Genomic DNA, 23237 nt, shown 5'->3' on the forward strand with positions numbered 1-23237 from the left:
CTTATAGTATTTATTATAGAAATTGACAAGCTAAATATAAAATTTACGTGGCAATGTAAAGGACTTACTATAGCCGAAACAATTTTGAATGAAGTTAGAAGACTCACACTACATGATGTAAATAGTTACTATAAAGTTACTGTAATCAAGACTTCGTGGTAGTGGCATAAGGATAGACATAGAGATTAATGAGCCAGAAAAAAGGAGTTCAGAAATAGAACCTTGCATAGATTATCAGTTGATCTGTTGTTAAGAAAGGAGATGATAACTCAATGGTGAACTGATAGTTTATTCAACAAATAGTACTAGGACAATTGGATATCCATGAGGAAAAAGAGGCATCTTGACTATTAGTTTACACCATACATAAAAAATTAACTTGAAGTGAGTCATAGAATTAAATATTAATATAAAAGTTAAAATTGTAAAACTCTTAGTAGCACACATACATAAAAATAGTCCCAACCTTTGGGCAAGACAATTTTTTAGATAGGATACAAAAAGCACAAACATTACAGGGAAAAAATGAAATTTGAAACTTTAAAACTTATGGTGGTAAAAAAAAAATGTATGGGGTATGAAAAACACTGTTAGGAAAATTAAAATGCAAAACATAAATTGTAGGAAAAGATTTATAATACATCCACCTGCTCCATTTTTCCATATCATAATTTTTGATTTGATTATAATTTTTGGTTTGATCAGTGTTCATGGTTTACAGTATAATGACTCTGTTAAACATTTCACAATTGAGCTATAATTATATTTCTTTTCTTCAACAACTATTGTTTTTCCTAGAGTTAATAACTATCTTGTTTTTTGCTTGTTTGCCTAATTACGTAGCCTTTTTGTACTTAATATCAAGTACAAAATGCCTGCTTAAGGGAAAAAAATATATACAAGAACCTATTAGATAATTTCTCGTCTGTGTTAAGAAACGCTGGATGGAAGTCAGTGTGGACAATCAATAGGAAGCCAGCATCTAATTCCCAGGATCCTTGAAGGAAAAGAAAGGAGATAAAAAGTCAGTTATCCCCAAATTGGGTCATGTTCCCAAAGATTAATGGCCACAGAAGGCCAATCCCTGTCACCCCAATTCCCTAGAGTTTTTAGTCATTTTTCACTCCCTCCCTGCTAGAACCTCTATCCTCAACCACCTTCGTAAATTGGAACTGTGAATTTCTACTCCTGAGCTGCAGCCAGAAATAATTAGTTCACGGCCTTACAAATTCCAAATTGAAATTCTTAATACATTTTTCCCAGAAATATTATTGATATTTAGTAATTAGAGTCCATAGTAATTGGTAATAATACAGTTTACCTACATGATAGTTTAAATAGGCTTTGCAGGAGGTAGCTAGTTATCAACTACATTTAATATTGTTTCTGTAAGAAAATGTGTTTCAGAGTTCTATAGTAGTTTGAACTTCAAATACTACAGATTATAATTTGGTTATTATGTTGTATGCATGTTAGTGTTGAAGTTTCCTTTCTTTGACTCTTGTTTTCCTGGTTAATTCAATAGATATTTATTGAGTACCTAGTATGTGGCAACGTGCCAGGGAGGCATGGTGAGCGAGACACAGTGTCTACCTCCCAAGGAACTTGGACTTGTTGGGAAAGACAATGAAATAAATATTCGACTACAGTATTTAGCCAGACAAAAAAAGAAGGAGTAAAATGGAAAGTAGATGGGGCTGGTGGAGTGTATTTCAGGCAGTTAAAGCAGTTTGTACAAACTCACACACATTAATCAGAAAGGGCACATTTAGGGAACCAAAAGTTGGTCAACATGGCTAGAGCATAAAGGCATAGTGTGTTAGGGAGGAATTCTGACTGAGATTTAGGCTGGAGATCATTGACAGCAGTAACTACATCATGAAGTTCACAATTCATAGTTTTTAATTTATCCTAAGCGTTCTTAGCAATTAGGTACAGTGGAGTAAAATGATCAGATGTGTGCTTTAGAAGAATAACTATAGCTGTGGGAGAATGGATTGGAAGGAACAAACCAATAGGCAGAGAATCCATTTGGGATGCCTCACGGGTAATCTAGATTAACAGTATTGGTGATCTAAAGCCAAGGTAGTGGCTATACCACTTCTTAACTAGAAAGAAAGGAATAATTCCAGAGATATTAAGAGAGTACAATCAATAGACATTGGTGATTGACTGCGTATTGAGGGGAGGAAAAAGTTAGCTTCTAGATTTCTAGCTTGGTATCTTAGTCCATTTGTATTGCTTTAAGGGAATACCTGAGGCTGGGTAATTTATGAAGAAAAGAGGTTTATTTTGGCTCATGGTTCCACAGGCTGTACAAGAAGCATGGCACAAGCATCTGCTTCTGGTGAGGGCCTCAGGAAGCTTCCATTCATTGTGGAAGGTGAGGCATAACATGGTGAGAGAGGGAGCAAGAGTAAGAAGGGAGAAGATACCAGGCTCTTTTTTAACAATCAGTTCTAGTTGCAGCTAACAGAGCTTGAACTCACTCATTACCATAAGGACAGCACTAAATCCTTCATCAGGGATCTGCCCTGGTGACTCAAACACCTCCTACCAGGCCCCACCTTCAACACTGGGGATCAAATTTCAACTTGAGGCTTGGCGGGGCCAAACAAACCATATCCAAACCATAGTGCTTGGTCCACTAGATTGATGTTTGTGATGTTCGTCATCAAGACTGAAAAAATTGGAGGGACATTTTGTGTCCAGACCCCCATTAAGTATGATCTTTGTCAAACTCAGCAAGGCACAAGCTGTTACAGAATGTAAGTTTTCTTCATACTCTTGCAGCATCATTTTAGAAATACTTTCCTTTTCATTGAAGCATTTGAACCACTCTGTTGAGGAATTTAAAAATAATTTAAAACGGGCCGGGCGCGGTGGCTCATGCCTGTAATCCTAGCTCTCTGGGAGGCCGAGGCGGGCGGATTGTTTGAGCTCAGGAGTTCAAAACCAGCCTGAGCAAGAGCGAGACCCCGTCTCTACTAAAAATAGAAAGAAATTAATTGGACAACTAAAAATATATAGAAAAATTAGCCGGGCATGGTGGCACATGCCTGTAGTCCCAGCTACTCGGGAGGCTGAGGCAGTAGGATCGCTTCAGCCCAGGAGTTTGAGGTTGCTGTGAGCTAGGCTGACGCCACGGCACTCACTCTAGCCCGGGCAAAAGAGTGAGACTCTGTCTCAAAAAAAATAAATAAATAAATAATTTAAAACTATCTAATGATGGTTTATCTAAATTTTGAAAATCTTGATAAGAGTAAGGAGGAAAAATTTATATGAGTTTTCAAGTAAATATATTTGTGTGAGTATGCAGCTATGTATAGGATATACTATTTTAAGGGCATACACTTAATTATTGCCTACAGTACAATGAATTCTTCCTTATTTGTGGTATTTAATTTTTAAAAGACTATAACTCCATAATTAATAAATTAAATTAATGTGTAAAGTGTAAAATCTTATGCTTGTCAGATCTGAGGAAGTGAATACTTTCCCTGTGCTCTTATGTGACTATTTTAACACTGTTCATTAATTGTGCTAAGTTTGAGAGCATCGAACCTAGAAAGGACCTCTGGGGGTCGTCTTTCCTCTTCCTACACTCTAGGCAGAGATATACCTGAAGCCTTCCAGGCTAATGAATCTCCATCTATCATAATTTTATAGATCTCCAGGATAGAAGGTTTCTTTCTCTAATCTTTTCTCTTTTTTTTTTTCCTCATAACCTACAATGCCTTCTAGGCAGACAGAAAGATAGTATCAGTGCTTCAAATTAGGTCATGTTAGCAAATTAGGTCATGTTGCTATGATACATTTTAAAATATACAGTTCTGTACTATAAAATTATGGTATTGGCATACATCATCCATGTGCTGTATAAACATTTATGCTGGTCTACCATTTGAGGTACTTCTTAGAAAGACAGAAGTAAATGTATTTTAAGTATATTTGTTATCATCTCCTTAGTGCTGTTATTACATTATTGAGATCTGTTTTTCAGATATTTCTTAATGAAAAGAAATATAATGATAATGAATGATAAACAGTAAATAAGAATGATAAATAGTAAACAAAGGAAGTGAGCCTAAAATAATCAATGTTCCTAGTAAAAAGTCAATTAGTGAAGAATCTCAGATAATCAGGAGGATTGATTTTCTTGTTCTATATCATTTTTATTGCTTTTTAATATTTGTTGAGAATACAGTGGATGAAAATGAACAGGTTCTTCATATTTAGGATCAGCATAATACTCTCCTAGAAAAAAACAGATATATGTGATATGTATGGTTTAGCCAGCTCTCAATTATTTTCAGGTACATTGCAACAATGTCTCATTTTTAGAGAAAACCATTTTAGGAGAAATATCAGTTACTTTTTTATGAAAATGATTAAAACCAACCCATAATTTAAAATTTCCCGTCACTTTGGGGATGGTAGCATTCCTCAGTGCCTTAAAAACTTTCCAGAAGGGAAATTACTTTAAACATGTTTCCATTATGCGCAAAGTGTGTTTCCTTTTTAATTGCTTCAGTAGCTTAACACAGGTGGAATCCTATTTATAATATACAGTGAGGTATAATGAGGCCACTGCAATATTCCCTGATGCACAGGGCCTGTGATGATATGAGACTGAAGAGTGTGTCTTCCTGTGCCAGTTCTGTTGTTTAGGAAAGGGTCTCTGGCTCTGAATTGAGGACAGTCTGCCTCCCGTCCATTAGTAAGAATTGGTCAGTAATAGCCAATAAAGTGCAAATAAAATAATGTTATCATTTTAGAGAATGAAGGAGATAGTAGGCTTGCTATCTGGACATGTGGAATGGAGGAGGGCTTTATTAAAGATGAAGAAATATCCACTTGATAAAGGGGAATGTTGCAAGGTTTTTGATGTGACAAGAATGGGTAGGTTTGGAACCACAGATAGAAGGATTTGCCTTAGAGAAGACAAGAAATGCCTCTCTTGTTACAAAAGGAAAGAAAGTGAGGGTAAGTAAAAGTAAGGAAAGGTAACAGAATTCTCAGATGATTCTATTTTCTCTCGGCAGTAGGAGGTTTGAGGGCCAGGAGTCACAGGTTCTGATTTTGAAAAATGAAAATGGTTGAAATTGCTTTTGTAATTTACTGGAGAAACATGCAAATAATAAGAGATAATACATTTACAATGTTTACTGTGTGCCAAACACTATTCTAAGCATATTTCATGCACTGAACTCATTTAATTCTCACCACAACCCTATGAGGTGTAGGTACTTTTATCTCCTTTTATAGATGGGAAAATTAAAGCATAGAGATTAAGTGGCTTGCTCAACATCTCTCAGATTGTAAATGATGGAGCCAGGATTTGAACCCAGACAGTCTGGCTCCAGAGTCCATGCACTTAGCCATGATTCTACTAGGTTAGCTAAATAAATATAGTATTGGTTAGTGACCATAGATTAAGGTGGTACCTGTTTTCCTATTAGTGATTTTTTCAGCATCCCCGTACAGGCATGGAAAAGATATAGAATAGAAAGTCTGATAGATATAGATATAGAAAGTCTGTATATTCTATGTATTACTATTTTTAACAACCAAATAAGGTTTATTCATGTTTATACTTTAGTAGTACAAAGTTGATTACCTTATTAACATGACTACTGGATGGAGTTTAGAAATCAAGAATGGTTTATAAAATTGAATTCAGTTTTAAAATAATTAGATTAACTGTTTTGATCAATGATTTTTATGGATTTTTTAAAGTCCATAATACTATTGGCTTTACTTTCTAACTTTTTCAAAATTTGGGTAAACTCAATGGAGTTATATCATTCATGGGGATGTTCTTTTTCATCTATTCTTGCCAAATTGATAGATTAGATTAGATTAGATTGAATCATTTTGAATGCTTGCTTTATTATAACTTGTTCCAAAAAGTTTATGGAATGATTTAGAATCCCAGGTTCTTTAGTAAAATTGTACTGGTTAAGACATTAAATTGGAGTTGCTCCCTTCTCAGGGTATTGTATCCCATCTACTTTTTAATGCACTGTGTGTGGAACTTGGTCAGTGTCAAAAGATTAAATGTATTAGAGGTGTTAGATTTCTATTTACAGATATATTCATGAGGAAATAAAACATGCTTTGAGATATGAAAATAACACTTTTGATAGTTCAGCTGAACCATCTTTTGAAGTGGAACTATTCTTTTCTATGGGAAAATTTTGGTATGGGTCTCTGTAAACATGTCCAAAGCCCTGACACTACAGTATGGAACTGCCAGTCTTCCCCTGAAGGTTTGAAAATCTTCTATCAGATTTGAAAATCCTTTTTCAGATTGATGAAATAGTTTCTAAATTAAGAACCATGGGCAAGGGGGAAGGGGTAGTGGAAGACAAATTTCTTGCCTTTCTTTTGTGGTGGGCTGTGGAGGACAGGTAGGGGGTGAATAAGCAATGCATATTCTCCTTTGCTTTGATACTTTGCTTTCCCTTACCTATAATTTTAAAGGATAAAAGGTAAATCAACTATCACAAAATAAATAAGTCAATAAGAAATAGTATAAGGTGAGCTAGATAAATGAATAAAAACAAGAAAAGTAGAGAGATAATAATCGATAAATGGATTAAAATGCATACATTCATACAATGGAATATTATTTGGCATTAAAAAAGAAATGAAGTATTCATGCATGCTATAACATGGATTGTCAACCATTATGCTAAGTTAAAGAAGCCAGTCACGAAAAACACATGTAGTATGATGCCATTTATATGAAATGCCCAAAATAGTCAAATCCACAGAGACAGAAAGTGGATTAGTGTTTGCCTAGAGCTGGGGGTGATGAGGTAACTGAGGGGTAATACCTGAGAGGTGAAGGAATTCTCTTTAAGGTAATGACAATGTCCCAAAATTGATTGTTGTGATGGATACACAACTCTGTGAATATACTAAAAGCCATTGAATTGTATACTTTAAAAGGATGAATTTTAAGATATGTGAATTACATGTCAGTAAAGCTATTTTTAAACCAGAGAAAGAGAGTCTTTCTTTCTGCTCTTGCTTCCCCAGTTCCCCGCTTGCCCTCAGCAGCTCCCACGACAGCCCCAAGATGACTGCTGCAGTGCCTGGATATCAGATATCAAGTGCAGGCCATAATGTTCAAAGCAAGGGAAAGTGTTCCTAAGAGTCCTTTTGTCAGTGAGGATGTTTTTTGAAGCCCCCAGCTCACTTCTCAGATATCTGATTTGTTAGAATCACTTGCAGGGGAAATGGAAATGCTAAGGGTCAATTCTGTTGCAATAGGGACGAGAGATTGGGCTCAATTCCAAATACAACAAGGACAAGTGGGGGTTTATAGCCAATGAGTAGATTGAGGTGGTCGATGGATGAGGAACTTGATCAGATATCAAGGGAGGGGGATTCTGGCTAAACTGAGTTAGCAGGATTCTCACCAAGACTGGGCTATGCAGGCCTGGCAAGGACAGGATGGACAGGGCAGGCCAAGGTGAAGGCTTGTTGAGAAGGGGACTCAGAAGAGCATAACTAATGTTTGGTCAAAGGAGAGTCTTTGCCCTAGATAGGTTTGATGTTTGTTTTTTTTTCCATTCTTCTTTTCTCACTCTTATTATTTGATTAAAAGCTGACAATTTAAGTAACTTTCATCAGGTGTTTAGTGCAGTTTTTCTTTAACAGCTTTTACTTCAAAAAGTATGATGTGTACCTCTTCACTGAAAAAAGAATATTACAACAATATTCTTTTCATTTCTGTATTTCTGTACATAATATTTAGTGTGTGGTCTTCATTAATTATTTAAATTAGACCTTCAACTAACAGACCCATTACTAATAGACCAATTCCAGTAAAGTAAAATAAAGTTTTAAACGTATGTATTTTCTGCAACTTCTGCAAAATGCGAACCAGCATAACCAAGATGCTGATCATTATCAGAACCTGCCATTCCACATGCTATGCACTTAAGATAATTTGGAAGCAAATTCCTATTCAGATGATTTAAAATCTGACAGTGCAGTGACAGTTTTAGCTAGAATAAAATCAAGATAGTTAAAATGCATGTATAGTACATTTTAAATGCAAACCTATATAATCCCTAACTTAAGAACCTAAGATAATCCTGAAAGTTCATTTGTTACATAGATATTTCAATACTCTAAACACATTTTCTCCCATGAGGCAACATCACAAATTATGGTTAAGTTGCTAGGTTAGTTCTAAGAACCTGTTTAACCAGTTATGTAATTGAACTTTATAATATTATTAGTAACCATAAGCCTTTCTGAAGCAGTAGTGGGAAGGAATAGGGAGCAGGGGGCTTGAACTTTGGTATTAGCAGCTCTGGTTGTGATGAGGAGGGGGTGGTATCAGTTGAGGGGACTCCGGCAGATATAGCTCACTTGGAAAGAGGAAGGGGAATGCATCTGAAACTAGAGGTACAGCAATTGTGTAGTTGGTAAGTGGAGACCAGATAGTAATGAATGTACCCTAAAATACTCCAACTTGACATGTACATTTTGAAAGGCTTATCACAGTAAATATAGCTCTTTAGGCAAACATGCACTTTATTAAAGTGGTTCAGTTGCTATGACAACATATCCAGAATTTATAGCTCCTTGTTTTGAGAGGGCTTCATTTCCACTCTCTGAAGCACTGAAATCCAAGGCTAAAGTTCTTAACGGCTTCCAGTCTCATCGTAGGATGAATTTCTGTTGTTTAGAAAATTTAGACTTGCAAAATGAGGCTTGCATAATCAGTCTTGTGACTTTACAGTCATATGCATGAATTTTAGATAGGTATTTTTTAGTTTTGAAATGCCCACATTTAAAATTTTTTTTATTATTACCAAAGCTACATAGTATCATAGTTTAATGACCAGAAATAGCTACACCAAAAAATAACAGTCCCCTAACCTAATTCCCTAGAGGCAAAACACTTTGTATTCTTTTAGCTAATTTCCTTTTTTTTTTTAGTATTTACTTCAAATTCCTCAACACCATGCTTCTATCGCTACTTAGTATATATTACTGCATGCTTTGTAATTTTAGGTGTCATCAATTGGCTTCTCAGAAGTTCATCCTCAGGGTTTCTCCTGGTTATTTAATCTTCCTCCTGATATCTTTAAATATTAGGCATTATATTAATTTCATCTTCTTAAAGAAATTTTCCCTGGAGCCTTCTGAACAGCTTCAGTGTGGACTATTGCTCTTTAGGTCCACTGCAGAGCTCTCGTCCTAGAGATTTTCTTTATTTGTCCCTGTGTTGAATCACTTCTTTCTTTGATACTATTTTCTTTCTTTGTTTACTCTCTTGTTTTGCTAGAGCACATTCTTCAGTAGCTTCCCAAGAAAGGATACATTTGGAGGTATATTATTTGAGTTTGTTGCACATTTGAAAATATCTTTTAGTCTACCTTTATACCTGATTTTTAATTGGCTGGATATAAAATTTTTAGAAATCATTTTCTCTCAGAATTTCTAGTATTGGTGTTGAGAAATCCAGTACAGTTCAAAATTTTTATTCTGTTTTAATTTCATGAATTCTTTTCTTCCTCTTTCTGGAAACTTATAGAATCATTTCTTTGTCCCCAGTCTTCTAAAATTTCATGATGATGGGCCCTGCTATGGGTCCATTTTCATTCACTGTGAAGGATACTTAGTGAGTCTTTTCCATTTTTCATTTTGGAAACTCATGCTCTTAAGTTCCTGTATAACGAGGAAGCTGAGCAGGGCGGCTGCCGCGGCGGGCCGGCGGGACCAGGGCGGGCATCATGGGCCGCCTGCACTGCACACAGGACCCCGTGCCTCAGGCCGAGGGCTGCGACAAGCAGCAGCTGAACCAGCTGGCCGCGCAGCAGTTCCTCAGCCCTGACAGAAGTGCTTTTCCACTTCCTAACTGAGCCAAAAGAGGTAGAAAGGTTTCTGGCTCAGCTCTCTGAATTTGCCACCACCAATCAGATCAGTCTTGGTCCCCTCAGAAGCATTGTGAAAAGCCTCCTCCTGCTTCCAAATGGTGCACTGAAGAAGAGTCTTACAGCTGAGCAGGTCCAGGCTGATTTTATAACTCTGGGTCTTAGTAAGGAAAAAGCCACTTACTTTTCTGAAAAGTGGAAGCAGAATGCCCCCACCCTTGCCCGATGGGCCATAGGTCAGACTCTGATGATTAACCAGCTCATAGATATGCAGTCGAAATTTGGAGTGACATCTGGGAGCAGCGAATTGGAGAAAGTGGGAAGTATATTTTTACAATTAAATTTGGTGGTTAAGAAAGGAAATCAAACTGAAAATTTATATATAGAATTAACCTTGCCTCAGTTCTACAGCTTCCTGCACGAGATGGAGCGAGTCAGAACCAGCATGGAGTGTTTCAGCTGATTTCTGTCCCCTGCATCTCCCCCAGACCCTCTTCCCCACCCTCCTTCCTTCCCTGGGTGACCGCTCCGAGAGGCACCTTACTCACAGGCCTCTGGAGCCCAGGTACAAAGGGTTTCTGAAAAACAATAGGATTAAATATTAAAGGGCCCTACACAATTACCCTATAAACCCTTTATTAAGTCAACCACTGCCACCTACCTGTCTTCTAGGACATGTTTTAGATATTCTGACAGGCTATTGCATCACAGATTCAAGGAGAAAATAAGTTGTCACCTCCCCATCAAAGTTCTGAGTAAACAAATGGCGCCATCACTCAAGATAACCCACTGATCACCCTCCCCTCTAAAAAGCAAGAGCTTGTTTATGGCTGAGGAAGAGGCGGTTGTATGAATGACAAGGATTCCCACACTGGCTTGATTCGTGCCTATGATGCACTGCCAATCAGTTTGTCATGAGGCACCTGTGTGTAAATACATGATTGGTTTTCTCTGAAAAGAACTGAGGCCAAACTCTGTCCCCACTTCTGGTTTTGCCCTGATGTGTTGTAATGAGGTGGGCCTTTTGAGGTGGTTTTAGTTTGTTTGGGTTCAAGCTGACCAGCTCTGTTGGTTAGATGATGAATAAAGAAGATTCTGAAGAAAAAAAACAAACAAAAAAAAGTTCCCGTATAACTTTATTTCTTTGATTATTTTATTTCCTCTGTTTTCTCTATATTGTTTTCTGGGATTTTAGTATTTATATATTGTTTTCATGGCCTGTCCCCTAATTATCTTATATTTTTATATGTTTTCTATTATTTTCTATCTACTTCTGGGAGATTTCCTCAGCTTAATAACCAGTAAATTTTAACTTACTGGTATTGTATTTTTTATTTCTGAGAGTACATTTTTCCCTCTCTGTGTTCCTTTTTTGTAGCATACTGATCTTGTTTCATAAATGCAACCTCTTCTAGTTTTCTTCTCTCTGCATATTTGATCTATTCATGTAGGTTTCTTTCTACTAATGTATGGTGATCTTTGGTTGTTTGTTTATATTTACAAGAAAGACACTAAATGGTGACTGGAAACTGTGCATGGATATGGCTTATAGACTATAACCTTCAATAAAGGATGATCTGAGTGGGATGTTTTATCGGGAAACCTGATATCAGTATCTAGTTTTTTCTTTTTGGCTTGTCACATTCCCTCAAAAATAATCATTTTATATGATTCTGCTGTTCTGCTTAAAGAGCATAAGCCTGTTTGTTTGCGGATATATATGGGGTAAGAAGGCTAAGAGAGAGAGGGGCAGATCTCAGCATTGATTATATAACTTTCATTTAATCCCCATGAGTTTTGTAGGATACACCTACCATCAATATGGGATTCCTCTATCCAAATACCCTCTATTGTACCCTCTCCAGAGAATAAGTCTCTAGTTTTCTACCAGGATGGTTAGGGTAGTTACCTGCTATACAGAATGAGTAGAGAGAAGATATGGAGCAGTGTTGTATGTAATCAATTACTTAAGCATTCTTTTGGTAAATCCTGCTGTTCTAGCCACATTCCTATCCCCATTTCAGAAGTGCCATTTCCTAGGCCTTTTTAGATGACTACAGTACAAACTAGGTGTTTGTCCACTTTCCCTATTGCCAGCTTAGGGTATGTCAGATTGGTTAATCAGTTACCAGGCATCATGTACTTACTAGCTTCCAAAGTTTTGTTGCTCTTGACCTTTCTCCAATTCTCTTTGTCCCTATTCATTTTACTATTATTTAAACATAGCATTGAGAGAGAACAGGGTAAATATGTTCAGCTTACCATCTTTTTGCAAAATTTCTAAATAACCAGTTTTGAACAGTTGAGATATTATATTCATGTTTTAAATTCAATTCATGCTATCATCTTTAATTTTAATTCCTATTTAATTCATCCCAAAATGATTTGTTACTCTTAATAGGCAATTTGGCCTCAAGTTAACTATGAAAAGCCTACTCAATCTGAACTTTCTTGATTTTCTTCCTTCTATCTCACAATTTTTCTATTAATATATCTCCCCCTGTTCTCTTAGACCTCACTCTTGATGTCTTGATCCCTCACCCCAGCCTCTTCTGGAAGCTTCTCTATCCCACAGACAAGCTAAATACCTTCATTTTCCATTTCTCTTAGCCTATCTACTCCTTTACCTATTTGTAAGTTTACCTAAGTTTCTTATGGTAAAAAAATTAATAAACCAATTTTCCTTAAACCTTAAGCCTTAGTCCCAGATTACTTATTCTTTTCCAGTCTTCCCTTTAAAAAGTACTATTCATCTGATTTTTTTTTTTTTTGCCTTCCGTTTTCTTCTTAACTCTATTCTACTTAGTCTTCTATATAAACTTTTTTGAAAATCGCCTTCTAAAGAAAACTGCCAACCTTTTCTTGGCCATAGCCTGCTTTCCATTGAGACTCTTTTCTTGTCTTTTTTTTTTTTTTTTCCTTCTAATTCTCGTCTTGTTCTCAATTTGCCTTTCAGGTTTTTTTTCCCCTCTTGTCCCTCTTCTTCCATATTCCCTTACATTGGGCTTCTGCCTCTTTGGTCTACCTAGAGAACAAATCGGCTAGAAGTTCGTAGAAACTTAATGATTTTCAAGCCATTTTTCTTACTTTATTAAAAGTGACTTGTTTTTTAATAAATATTTTTATGACATTAATAAGGTTTAACTTTTAATATTTAGGCAGGTGCTGTAAAGGATTATATTAAGATGATGCTTCAGAATGATTCACTTAAATTTCTGGTTTTTGCTTACCATTTAAATATGCTCCAAGCTTGCACAGAAGCAGTCATCGAATACAAGGTATGTTGCCATTTTTCTATAAAATACTTTTAAGAATGCAGGTATTTTCTATACAGAACATCAATTATAGTCTCATAGTTGAGGGGTTTTTTTGGCTTTCTTTAGATAATGATATATAAATCATTAGATATTTTGCTTGCAAATTATACTAATATATTATTATTATGATAGACTATTAAATTTTTCTTCTCTCTCTTTTTTTAACCAATCTCATAATTTTCCACTGATCAGATTATCTGGATTTATTAAAAATATACTACCATGATATTCAATAATGTGAATTCTGTTTTTATTCCTGGGTATACTGTTTGAGAGTGGTGTAAGCTGTTGCAAGTTAAAATTTTTATTTATCTGCATGGCAGCCTTTGAATGTGGGTGACATAGAGGGGAAACAAAGAATGAATTCAGCCAATTTTAGTGCCCAACTGCAGTTATACCTTTTAAACTTCCAGCAGAATAGTCTATAGAAAATGATTATTAAAATATAGTTTAGATGAATTTGAAACATGTAGCCCAACTCATTTATCAGGTTAGTTCCACTAAACCAACTGGCCTTACTACATTTGCTTAAGTCCACCTTGATTTCCAAGAGTCCTGTCAGTGACAGCATCTTCAATTTTTTTCTATCAAACTTTAAAACTTATTTTACATTGTTTGAGCATTAGCTAATGTGTTTATTTATATTATCAAAGAAATAATTCTAGTATTTCCTTTACAGACAGATTTATGATAACATAATGTAATAAAGTGCTATACATTAAAAAGTGCTTTCTCATTGGTTATCGTATAATAGCTGAAAAACACCCTCTAAGAAAGAGTTAATTAACCTTCGAAATAACTTTTAAAGACTGAGCAACAAAATTAGATTCATAATAGTTTCTAATTCTGATAATATTATACCTTAAAACTACTAGAATCTATTCCAAGTGTAGCAATCTGTTTCTTTTTCCCTCGTCTATTTTATTGATACGTTTAGAATCCCATGTAGCTTTACTAAGAGTTAAAAATGTCAGTATTCATGGAGTTGGAAATGAATTTCTCCCAAACTCTTCTTACCTTAACAATGTATTTTCTTTAGAAAGACCCTCAGAGTATTTTATAATCTTCTTTAATAGATACTAAATGCATAATTGGTCAATTTATATTTGCTTTGTGAAGACAGAAAGTTAATAAGTGGTATTCTATTATATTTAATGATTAACTTGGATATTCTCTTATAAAAGTGAATATTCGTAAGTCTCAACTATTTAAGGCCATGTTTTCTATAGATGCACATATATGAATGAGATTGTTTGAAATTTAGGACTTACAATTGTTGTTAGAAGTTGAATAAGAGTTCTTTTTAGCTATTCTAACACTCACTGATTGCTCCCTTTTCTCAAGTCATTCTTAAAGACAACACTGTTCAGTTTAACACCTACTGTTTCCGTACTTTTTAAAGATGCATGTGGGTGTTTCAGTTCCCCATCTCAATGGAGATGACCATATAACATATATTTTTTAAGTTTAATAATATGAAAAAAAGAACTCAAATGAGAGATTAAAAGTTCTATTTTCCCAGTTAACATTTGGGATATTTCAGAAATAAATGCACTACTCTTTATGAATCCTTAATATTTAGGCAGAATCATTTTTCTCCATGTCTGGTTTATTTTTACTTTGGAATTAGTGATCCTATAACTTTAAAGTTAGTCTGATCCATCATTTAAAATTTGAATATCAATTTACATAGAATTTTACTGAAGGCAGCATTAGCTTAATTCAAAAAGATTTGTGGGCTTTTGCTATATACAAGGCATTGCTCATGGCATTGATGAGATAAAGATGAATTAGACATAGACTCTACCCTCGAGTAGCTTAAAAGATTAAAAAAATAAGAAATTGTTATAAGAAGCTATTAAGAAACTTGATTAAGAATCTTGTATAACATTTACCAATCTGTCATCTTAACCAATTTTCATTTTTTTATGTGACTATAATAATAAGCTGTAAAATATATAAAATAAGATGGGTATATAGGGGTTTGTCCTGATTTTGCCATTTCCTTTGTTGATGCTAGACTCGTTATATTAGGATAGATGGAAGTGTTTCATCTTCAGAAAGAATACATCTGGTTAATCAGTTTCAAAAGGATCCTAATACTCGTGTGGCTATCTTAAGCATTCAGGCTGCTGGTCAGGTAAGAAATTTTAGGTCTAAATTTGATAATGCAGTGTCATTGGAATTGTAAAAAATTACCCATAATTTTGGTTTATAAACTTGTAACTTTATATGTGGGTGTCTAGTGTAATAAATATTTATTCTACTTCAGCAAGTGCTGGGAAGTATAATAGGAAGAGGCCTCGACATCTTTGACTCAAATCTTCCTAAATTTTCAGGGAAAGAATTTTCCAGAAGAATATAGCTAATTTGATTATAATACTTTTCCATGACCTTTTTTCCTTCCTTTGAATTTGCATAGACTTCTTCCCTGCCTTTCTTATGATCCTTATCTTACTTGGTTTTGTTGCAGCAGGATCTGTGAGGCAAGGTGGCCTGAGGGAAAGGAACTCCTCTGTCTCAGGACTTTTTATGTAGTGCCTGTGGTTTGCCCTTTAGGATTAAGTTTTCTTTTCATTTACTGCAAGTAAATGAAAACTCAAACTTAGAGTGACTTAAATATACAAGGCTTCATTCTCTCATGTAGACAGTCCAAGCCTAGCATGGTGGTTCCATGAAGTCCTTAGACCCATGCCCTTCTGGCTTTCTGCTTTATCACTCCTAGCAAGGAGCCCTTATCTAAGGGGGCTGCTAGAGCTCCTCCATCATACCTGTAGGCCAAGCAGCTGCCTGGATAAAGGCACACCACATCTCATTGGCCTGCAGTAGTAACATGGCCACACCTAACTTCAAGGGAAACTGAGAAGAGTAGCCCTTATTCCAGGTATCCCCTCTAAAAATCAGGTGTTATATTGCAAAGGAATAAGAGAAGAGATATTAGGGAAATCAGTGGCAGTCTCTGCCACACTGTATGTAAGAAGGGCTCCTTCTGGACTTTTTTTCTGCTAACATTCTAAAATATTTTGATGTAAATGTCTAAGCCAGGATACTTAACATAAGGAAAAGTATTAATAATTACACATACTGCTATGCGACCAACCTGGTATATGCCAAAGATATGCCTTTATCCAGCTAATTGATATATATAAAATTGTATATATAGGGAAACTCCATGAGGATGAATCAGTTCTAGAACTCACTAAGAGTTCTAACAAAAAAGAGGGTTGTGTCAACACTTCCCTCATGTTGGATTAAGCTCCAATAATCTGAGTTTTATATCTGTTAGAATATTCCAGCTATAGAGACTATCATCACAAAGAGCTTGAAATTGGTAATGGAGTGCTCATAGAAGGGGGAGGTGATAAGTAGGAGAAAGCCAGACACAGGAGAGTCTAGGACTTTTTGAAACTCAAAAATTAAAAAAAAAAAAAATGACTCTTTGAAATAAAGAATATACAGGGCACTCACATTTTATTCAAGGCTATATTCCTGAAGAGCTCATGTAATTTAAGACTCATATATTTGAATATTAATATCTTCATAGGAATAACAGAAAATAGAAAGGTCTTTATTCTTGCTGTGAATCTCACATTATAGTTTAGCAACTTCTTAGAGTAATGTTGATCTTGCCAGCATATTTTCCCTTTATGCTTGTGTAGTCATATGATGCTTTTTATAAGCTTAAAGATGTCCCTCTTTAAATACTACTTCTTATTTTTTCAGCATTATCTCTAATATTTTATGACATTTTGTTCCTAATAACTGCATGGTTTACCATTATAGTTGTTTGGCTCTGTTCATGTTTTTATTACTTCTAACTTCTTTTCCAAAGTAACTGAATTTCAGTGAATTTTTCAGCTTCAGAATTAGTGCCATCATTTAATTAATGCTAATATGACTTTGTTATGAGATATATAAATATTTTAAGTTAAAACAATGTATCAAAATAATAGCATATCAGTCACAAAAGTCACTCACTCACAGAAGTTCCAGTGCATGAGAACAACAGCATGAATTAGAAGATGTTACCAAAAGATGATAGTTCTGTTGACTACCTAACATCATTTACTATTATATGGCAATAACATAAGCATGTTCACATTTCATTCAGCCTACCACTTCAAAGTCGTGCATTTTTTGACTCATTTTTCATTTGAGGATATTTATATTATTTCATATTTTGGTTATGAAAAACTCATGAAAAAACAATTGAACAAAAAAATGCAATTGTATTATATATATTGAGACATAAGGCAATAAACTTCAGGGTCTTCAGGATACAACATGAGAAATTTTACAGGAAGAAAAGACTATGACCAGAGATGTGATTTTCTTGTTTTATAGCATGGCAATATGAATTACATGAAGTGGATGTCAATGCTCTCTGCCCAGTTGCTATGGATACCATGTGTTAGGAATTATATTCTCATTTATAATGTATTTTATTAGATTTTCCAATGGTAATGTGAATCCAGTCTTCATCAGAGGATAAAGTGATTTAGTTTATATAGTCCATCAAGCTGACTTTGAAATACTGAAATATCTTTTATATATGTTTTTTGTAGTTCACCTGGCTATCTTGCATTAAGCTGTCTTCATTTGCCTTTCATGAATTAAATCTTCTTAATCTTGCCTAAAATGAATGACTAATTTGTTTTTAAACCCTTCAGTGTTCTTTTTACCATTTAACATATTCAGAAAGACTTTACTATATATGGCTCTATGATACATTCTCAATTTATTTGCATCTCAATTTCTTCACTTTATTTCACTTAGGGATTAACATTTACTGCCGCAAGTCATGTTGTATTTGCTGAGTTGTATTGGGACCCTGGACATATAAAGCAAGCAGAAGACCGTGCTCACCGAATTGGACAGTGCAGTTCTGTGAATATTCACTACCTTGTTGCAAATGGGACTCTAGACACCCTTATGTGGGGAATGTTGAATCGCAAGGTAAAGCTTGAACTTAAACCAAGTTAGCAACTTATTCATTATGATGCACATAATCCTTAACTGGGCCTATGTGAGTTAAGAGGCTGAGTTTAGTGTTTTCCCCAGGTAAAAGATACTTAAGTACACCAAAATAATGATGATCGTAGAGACCAAGTTCAGAAAAGGCTTCAATTAACAGTACCATACCTGTTGTCCTCTGTAATAGAGGCATGAATTTCCATGTATTCGTATTATCTTCCTAGCCCTTCTACTACTTAAGAAGATAAAAGGATAGGGTCAGCTAGCAAAGAAACATAATGTTTCAAGCCCCAAATCCTTTTTGTAACCTGAAAATAAACCCTTTCCAGAAGGATTCTTGAATTCCCAACTCATGTTGGACAGAAGACAGCTTGTACCCAGACTCAAGAAAATGTAGGAATGATGTAGCTTCCTCTGTCCTGTCAGCTGTCTCTTCTTCTCCCCAACCTTGAGAGATGTTTATAGAAAGGAATTGACTGTGGATTAGAAGATTTTTTTCTTAGTTTGGGCTGCTGTAACCAAGTACCATAGACTAGGTGGCTTATAAACAATAGAAATTTATGTCTCACACTTCTGGAGGTTAAAAGTCTGAGATTAGAGTGCCAGCATGGTGGTTCTGGTGAGGACCCTCTTCCATACTGCAGACTGCTGACTTCTTATATCACCGCATGGTAGAAAGACCACAAAAGAGCTCTCTGGGGTCCCTTTTATAAGGGCACTAATCCCTTACATGAGGGCTCCACCTTCATGATCTAATCACCCCCCAAAGGTCCCAACTCCTAATACCTTCACATTGGGAGTTAGGATTTCAGAATATGAATTTTGAGTAGACACAAACATTCAGTCCATTGTATTTCACTCCCTAGCCCCCCAAAATCTGTGTCCTTCTCACTTGCAAAATACATTCGTTCCATCCCAACAGCCCTGAAAGTCTTAACTCATTCAAATATTAACCCTAAAGTCCAAAGTCTCATCTAAATACTGTCTAAATTCAATATAGGTGAGACTCATCCTGAGTCAAAATTCCTCTCCAGCTGTGGACCTGTAAAACCAAACAAGTTATATGTTTCTAAAATACAACTATGGACAGGCATAGGATAGGCATTCCTAATCCAAAAGGGAGATATAGGAAAGAAGAGGGTATATAGTCCAAAATCTAGCAGGGAAAACTGTGTAAAATATTAAGGCTCAAGAATAATCCTCTTTGACTCCATACTTTGCTCTCCAGGCCCACTGGAGTGGTAGACCTGCCTTCCACATCCATCAGGATGGCTTCTGGACCTATGAGGGTGCCAGTGTCACCCCCATAGCTTGGCTAGATACTACCTGGACTGGCTCTCTTTTGTGGCCACACCCCTGGTATAGCTCTCTGTGGGGGTGGGGATCATAATCCCAGGTTACCCTGGGCAGCCCCACCCCAGCAGTTCCACTGTGCATTCAGCATACCCTTTGAAATTGAGGTAGAAACAGACCTTCCCCCCAGCCTTCTGCAATCTGGGCCTGTGGCAGGAGTGGCAGCTCTGAATCACCCTTGAAGTCCTTCTTCCCTTGTCTTGAAGAATAGCATTACCTTGGCTCGGTGGCTAATGCCTATAATCCTAGCACTCTGGGAGGCCGAAGTGGGAGGATTGCTTGAGTTCAAGATCAGCCTGAGCAAAAGCAAGACCCTGTCTCTACTAAAAATAGAAAAATTAGCTGGGTGTGGTGGCACATGCCTGTAGTCCCAGCTACTTGCGAGGCTGAGGCAGGAGGATCGCTTGAGCCCAGGAGTTTGAGGTTGCAGTCAGCTATGATGATGCTACTGCACTCTACCCAGGACGACAGAGCCGAGACTCTGTGTCAAAAAAAAAAAAAAAAAGAATAGCAGCTAAATAATTCTATGGTCCAATCCTGTATGATCTAAGAAGTCTTATAGTCTTTCTTCATTTTATCCCATTGTCTCTGTTTTCTTTAGTCCCAGCTGATAGTGTTTCTGTTAGTACAGTATAGTTCCATCTCTACCCCTGGCTTTTGTTGAGATGGCTGATTAAATCTGTGGATCACATCCAAACTAATCTCCTTATCAAATAGTCACTTTGTTACTTAAAGCTCGGCACTTGTCCCCAAGGCCACATCAGAAAAACCAGGACAAATGCTTTGAGGAGGAAAGAGAAGTTTATTAATTTGCCAGCAAATGAGGAGGTTGGCAGATTCCCATCTTAAAATGCCAATGTCCTCCCTCTGAGCAGGAATACAGAGCTTTTAAAAGGGAGGTTTTTACCTTCTGACTATTACTGTTCAACTATAGTTGATGTTTCTGATTTATCCCATCTTCAGCTAAGACAATCTTGTGACCTCTACCCCAATTCCTAAGCATAGGAATGATTGACTTGGTAATTTGGTTATAATTTGGAATAATTATTGCTGTAGTTTGAATGTTTTTCCTCTCTGAAACTCATCTTGAAACTTAATCTCCAATGTGGCAGTTTTGAGAGGTAGGCCTCTAAGAGGTGATTGGGTCATAAAGGCTCTGTCTTCATCAATGGATTAGTCCATTCATGGATTCATGGACTAATGGGCTATCATGGGAATGGGACTGAAAGCTTTATAAGAAGAGGAAGAGAGACCTCAACTAGGATCCTAGCTCAGCTGCCTCACCCTGTGATTCCTGTAATACCTCAGAACTCTGCAAAGAGTCCCCACCATCAAGAAGGCCCTCACCAAATGCAGCCCCTTTACCTTGACTTCTCAGCCTCTATAACTATAAGAAATAAATTCTTTTTCTTTATAAATTACCCAGTTTCAGGTATTCTATTGTAAGCAACAGAAAATGGACTAAGGCAATTATATCACTAAAGGCCATGATATGTTGGAACAATAAGATTTTCTTAGTGAATACCTTGTGATTTAAATGCAAAATCAAGTTACTACTTAGTGAATGTCATCTGTGAAGTGAACTGTTGTAAAATTCATGTGCTTTTTCATCTTACAGGCTCAGGTTACAGGCAGCACATTGAATGGTAGAAAGGAAAAAATTCAGGCTGAGGAAGGTGATAAGGAAAAATGGGATTTCCTGCAGTTTGCTGAAGCTTGGACTCCAAATGACAGTTCTGAAGAGCTAAGGAGGGAAGTCTTGTTCACTCATGTAAGATTATATGACTTACTCTTTTCTCTTTTTCTAATATCCAGAAACTATAACTTTATCATATTGTTTTAAATAGCAACTCTCAATTATTTATGCTGTTGAAAGGAGACTTCACATAAAACTGTAAGCCCTTTTAGGACCAAAAATTAACATTGATAGAAGGAGGCTACTACAATGGCTTGTATTTTCTAACAGTTTCAGTACTCACTGTTCATCTCCTTAGATAAACAAGCTGAATAGAATCCAACCTTCATAAGAAAATATAGAAGGCTATCTTTATGACCCCGAGGGTAAGGAAGGATGTATTAAATTTGCCCTAAAATGCACAAATAATAAAGAGATTAAGATATTTGACTATATCAAAATAAAAAAATTTGTTATACAAAATTTCTCATAAATAAGTCCCAGACTCAGTAAAGATACTTGCATTACAATGTACAAAATATGTGAAGAATTTCTATAAGTTAGTAAAACACAAACAGCCAACAGAAAAATAGGCAAAGAGTGTAAGCGTTAGAGGAGACCTATATATAGCCGATAAACATGAAAAGAAGTTCTGCCTCACTAAAATAGGGCAAATTGTAAAGATACCTTTTCCCTTTTACAATTAAAATAGTAAGTAATCTGTGGTGTGATAATTCCAGATCATGTGCCTGTCCTGTTCTCAAAACCTTTTTCTCAGTGGTTTTAGCATTCATTGATGATCTTTGCCTGAATCAATTTCAAAATTGTGATTTTTCTAATTCAATCATTGCTTCTATTTTATTTTTCTGGGAAGAAGAACTTTATTTCCCTCTTTTTAAAAATATCACTGTGAACTTGAGGATTCTTTTATTATTGTTATTATTGTGTAATGCATTAGAATCTTTCACTTTTTTTTAAGCTTAGATCTGGCTAACGAAAGCTTTTTTAAACTGGCTTTTTTTTTAATTTTAATTTTTTAAACACATCCCCGTAATTCTCTAAGTGCTTCCTTACTTTCTGGCAAGAAATATTTTCCAGGTTCACCTTAAATTTTCTTTGCCCTATACCTGGAACTGGCCATTTCTTTAAAAAGCCCTGATTCCCTTTACTGTGGAATGATATTTAGAAATTAGGATTTTTTTTTTTTATCCCTCGGGGATATCATTGTTTCTAGGTTCTTTTTAATATACAGAAGATATTCTCACACATATGTATAAGGATATATGCACCAGGATATTTATTGTCATTTTTTAGAATGCAAAAAATTGGAAATAATCAAAATGACAATGAATAGAAGAATGGATTCATAAATTGTCGCATAGTAAGATACTATTTAGAAGTTAACACGAATGAATTAGATTTATATGTATCAATGTGATCAGATCTTAAAAACAAGGTTTCTTTAAAAATGCATAATTTATATACACACACATACATACAAGTATATTCTATACTTATGAATACATATATCTGTAATAAAACATAAAAATTAATGGATTGGAAGAATATGTATCAAATTTATAAAATTGGTTACCTCTAGGAGAGGAGGAGAATGGATCTGGAGAAGAGTAAAAACGTGATAGCAACTCCAGCAAAAATGTTTCATTTCTTTTATTTTAAAAAAGGATCAGAAATAAATATTACAATATTAGTATTTGTAAGTTTTGAATGATGGGTATATCAATTTTGTTATGTTCGCCATACAGTTCTGTATTTTAAACCCCTAGTCCTACCTTTAGCAAATGCTATTTAGAGGCCATATATAAATTCAATAAGACATAAAATATTAGCAGAGTTTATAATTCGTACTATCTGCTGTTTCCTATTTTTTTTTGAGGCAATATGATGTGAGAGTTGAGGCAATATGGAGTGAGAGTTACAGAGAGTTTACTTTTAATTTTCCAAAGAACTGATCAGAAATTATAGGAATAAAATTAAAGTCTTTACACTTTTTCT

At 35.5% G+C, this 23237-nt stretch overlaps 1 protein-coding gene and 1 pseudogene across 2 annotated transcripts in view; both read left to right on the forward strand.

The window, feature by feature from the left end:
* Window positions 1-23237, forward strand: part of ZRANB3 (zinc finger, RAN-binding domain containing 3) — a 265135-nt gene that overhangs the window by 185584 nt on the left and 56314 nt on the right. The window contains exons 8-11 of the mRNA XM_012650504.1: window positions 13061-13180; window positions 15240-15359; window positions 17996-18175; window positions 21165-21317. Of these exons, the coding sequence (XP_012505958.1) occupies window positions 13061-13180; window positions 15240-15359; window positions 17996-18175; window positions 21165-21317 (573 nt within the window). The remainder of the gene's footprint in view (window positions 1-13060; window positions 13181-15239; window positions 15360-17995; window positions 18176-21164; window positions 21318-23237) is intronic.
* LOC105815365 lies at window positions 9712-10460 on the forward strand (annotated as a pseudogene). The gene has a single exon (XR_001137739.1). The product of XR_001137739.1 is annotated as a COMM domain-containing protein 7 pseudogene (transcript).

This window comes from Propithecus coquereli, unplaced genomic scaffold, assembly GCF_000956105.1.
Source record: "Propithecus coquereli isolate 6110/MARCELLA unplaced genomic scaffold, Pcoq_1.0 Scaffold33, whole genome shotgun sequence".
Taxonomy (NCBI): Eukaryota; Metazoa; Chordata; class Mammalia; order Primates; family Indriidae; genus Propithecus; species Propithecus coquereli.